The following is a 1,666-nucleotide window of genomic DNA, read 5'->3' on the forward strand; positions in this document are numbered from 1 at the left end:
GGTATATGGGAAGCTCTGGAGTAAAGAATGATGTATGTGAAGAAAAAAAGAAGGATGATGATGAGTTAGGGGATGAGAATTTGGATGATGAATTTGGAGATGATGATAGGGATCGGGTAGACGAGATGATACACGAGGTTGAAGATCAGTCGTGTAGACGACCTCGTATTTTTGAGTCTATGTCTCAGGCTGCTGAAAAGCCGTTGTATCCAGGTTGTACAAAGTACACCAAACTTTCCGCGGTGGTAACACTGTTCAACATTAAGTCGAACGCTGGTTGGACGGACTCTAGTTTCACATCGTTGTTGGAAGTTTTAGCTGAGATGCTCCCTGATGGAAATGAACTGCCAAAGTCGTACTATTATGCGAAGAAGCTGATGTGTCCTTTGGGTTTAGAGTACGAGCGGATACATGCTTGTCCTAACGATTGTGTGCTTTATCGTAATGAGTATGAGCATTTACATGAGTGTCCACGTTGTGGATTGTCGAGGTACAAGCGTGAAGGAGCTGGAGGTAGTGAAGGACCACCAGCCAAGGTGTTGTGGTATCTACCCATAATACCTAGATTTAAGCGCATGTTCTCAATTAAAGGAGATGCGAAGAATTTGAGGTGGCATGCAGATCGTAGGAAGAAAGACGGTCTGCTCAAGCATCCGGCTGATTCGCCTGAGTGGAAAACTATCGACAGGGTGCATAAGTCATTTGGTAATGAGGATAGGAATCTGAGGCTTGGATTATGTACGGATGGCATGAACCCTTTTGGCAATCTCAGCTCGCAGCATAGTACATGGCCAGTAGTTTTAGTGGTTTACAACTTGCCTCCTTGGTTGTGCATGAAACGCAAGTACATGATGTTGTCGCTTCTTATATCGGGGCCCAAACAACCTGGAAATGACATAGATGTATACCTTCAGCCGCTTGTTGAAGATTTACAGAAGATGTGGAACGAAGGAGTGTTAGTATTTGATGCGTATGCTAATGAGATGTTCACTCTGCGTGCCATGCTTTTTTGTACTATGAACGATTATCCAGCTTATGGGAACTTATCTGGGTATAAGACTAAAGGAAAACAACCTTGCCCGATTTGTTTAGATGACATGAAATCTACACACCTTAAGGGCTGCAAACATGTGTATATGCGCACACGAAGGCTCCTCAGCCGCGACCATCCCTATCGGTTTAAGGCATTCGATGGACGGTTGAAGAAGAAGTTGCTCATAGACCATTAACTGGTACTGAAGTTTATAATCAGGTGAAGGGCATTGAAACAGTCTTTGGTAAACCTGCTAGTGAGGTTGATAGACCTACAGGATTATGGAAAAAACAGTCCATTTTTTGGAAACTCCCATATTGGAAAGATCTAAAGGTCAGACATTGTTTGGATGTCATGCACATAGAGAAGAATGTTTGTGAAGCTATTATCGCGACACTTATGAATATTCCGGGAAGACAAAAGATGTTAAGGCGTCACGACTTTACTTGGAAAAAGAGGGGATTCGACCAGAGTTGTGGGCTCAGAAAAGGGACGGAAGGAAGAAGAAAAGAGGGGAGGAAAGGGTTGATGATGAAACTCAGAAAAGTAAAAAGGTGGAGGATTCGGAGAAGAATTATTTGCCACCAGCTTGCTACACGATGTCGCGTGCAGAGAAACGGATTTTTTGCGAGT

The 1,666-nt window shown here is 43.5% G+C and overlaps 1 protein-coding gene across 1 annotated transcript; it reads left to right on the plus strand.

Moving 5' to 3' along the window:
• Positions 1 to 287: 287 nt before the first annotated feature.
• On the plus strand, positions 288 to 1,100 carry LOC130592162 (uncharacterized; the record flags this gene model as incomplete). Its single annotated transcript, XM_057396328.1, has 1 exon — positions 288 to 1,100. A coding segment is annotated over one exon (813 nt), but the record flags the coding sequence as incomplete, so codon positions are not given.
• Between the last annotated feature and the right edge of the window lie 566 nt (positions 1,101 to 1,666).

The sequence above is a fragment of the Beta vulgaris genome, chromosome 1, assembly GCF_026745355.1.
Source record: "Beta vulgaris subsp. vulgaris cultivar EL10 chromosome 1, EL10.2, whole genome shotgun sequence".
NCBI classification, from domain to species: Eukaryota; Viridiplantae; Streptophyta; class Magnoliopsida; order Caryophyllales; family Amaranthaceae; genus Beta; species Beta vulgaris.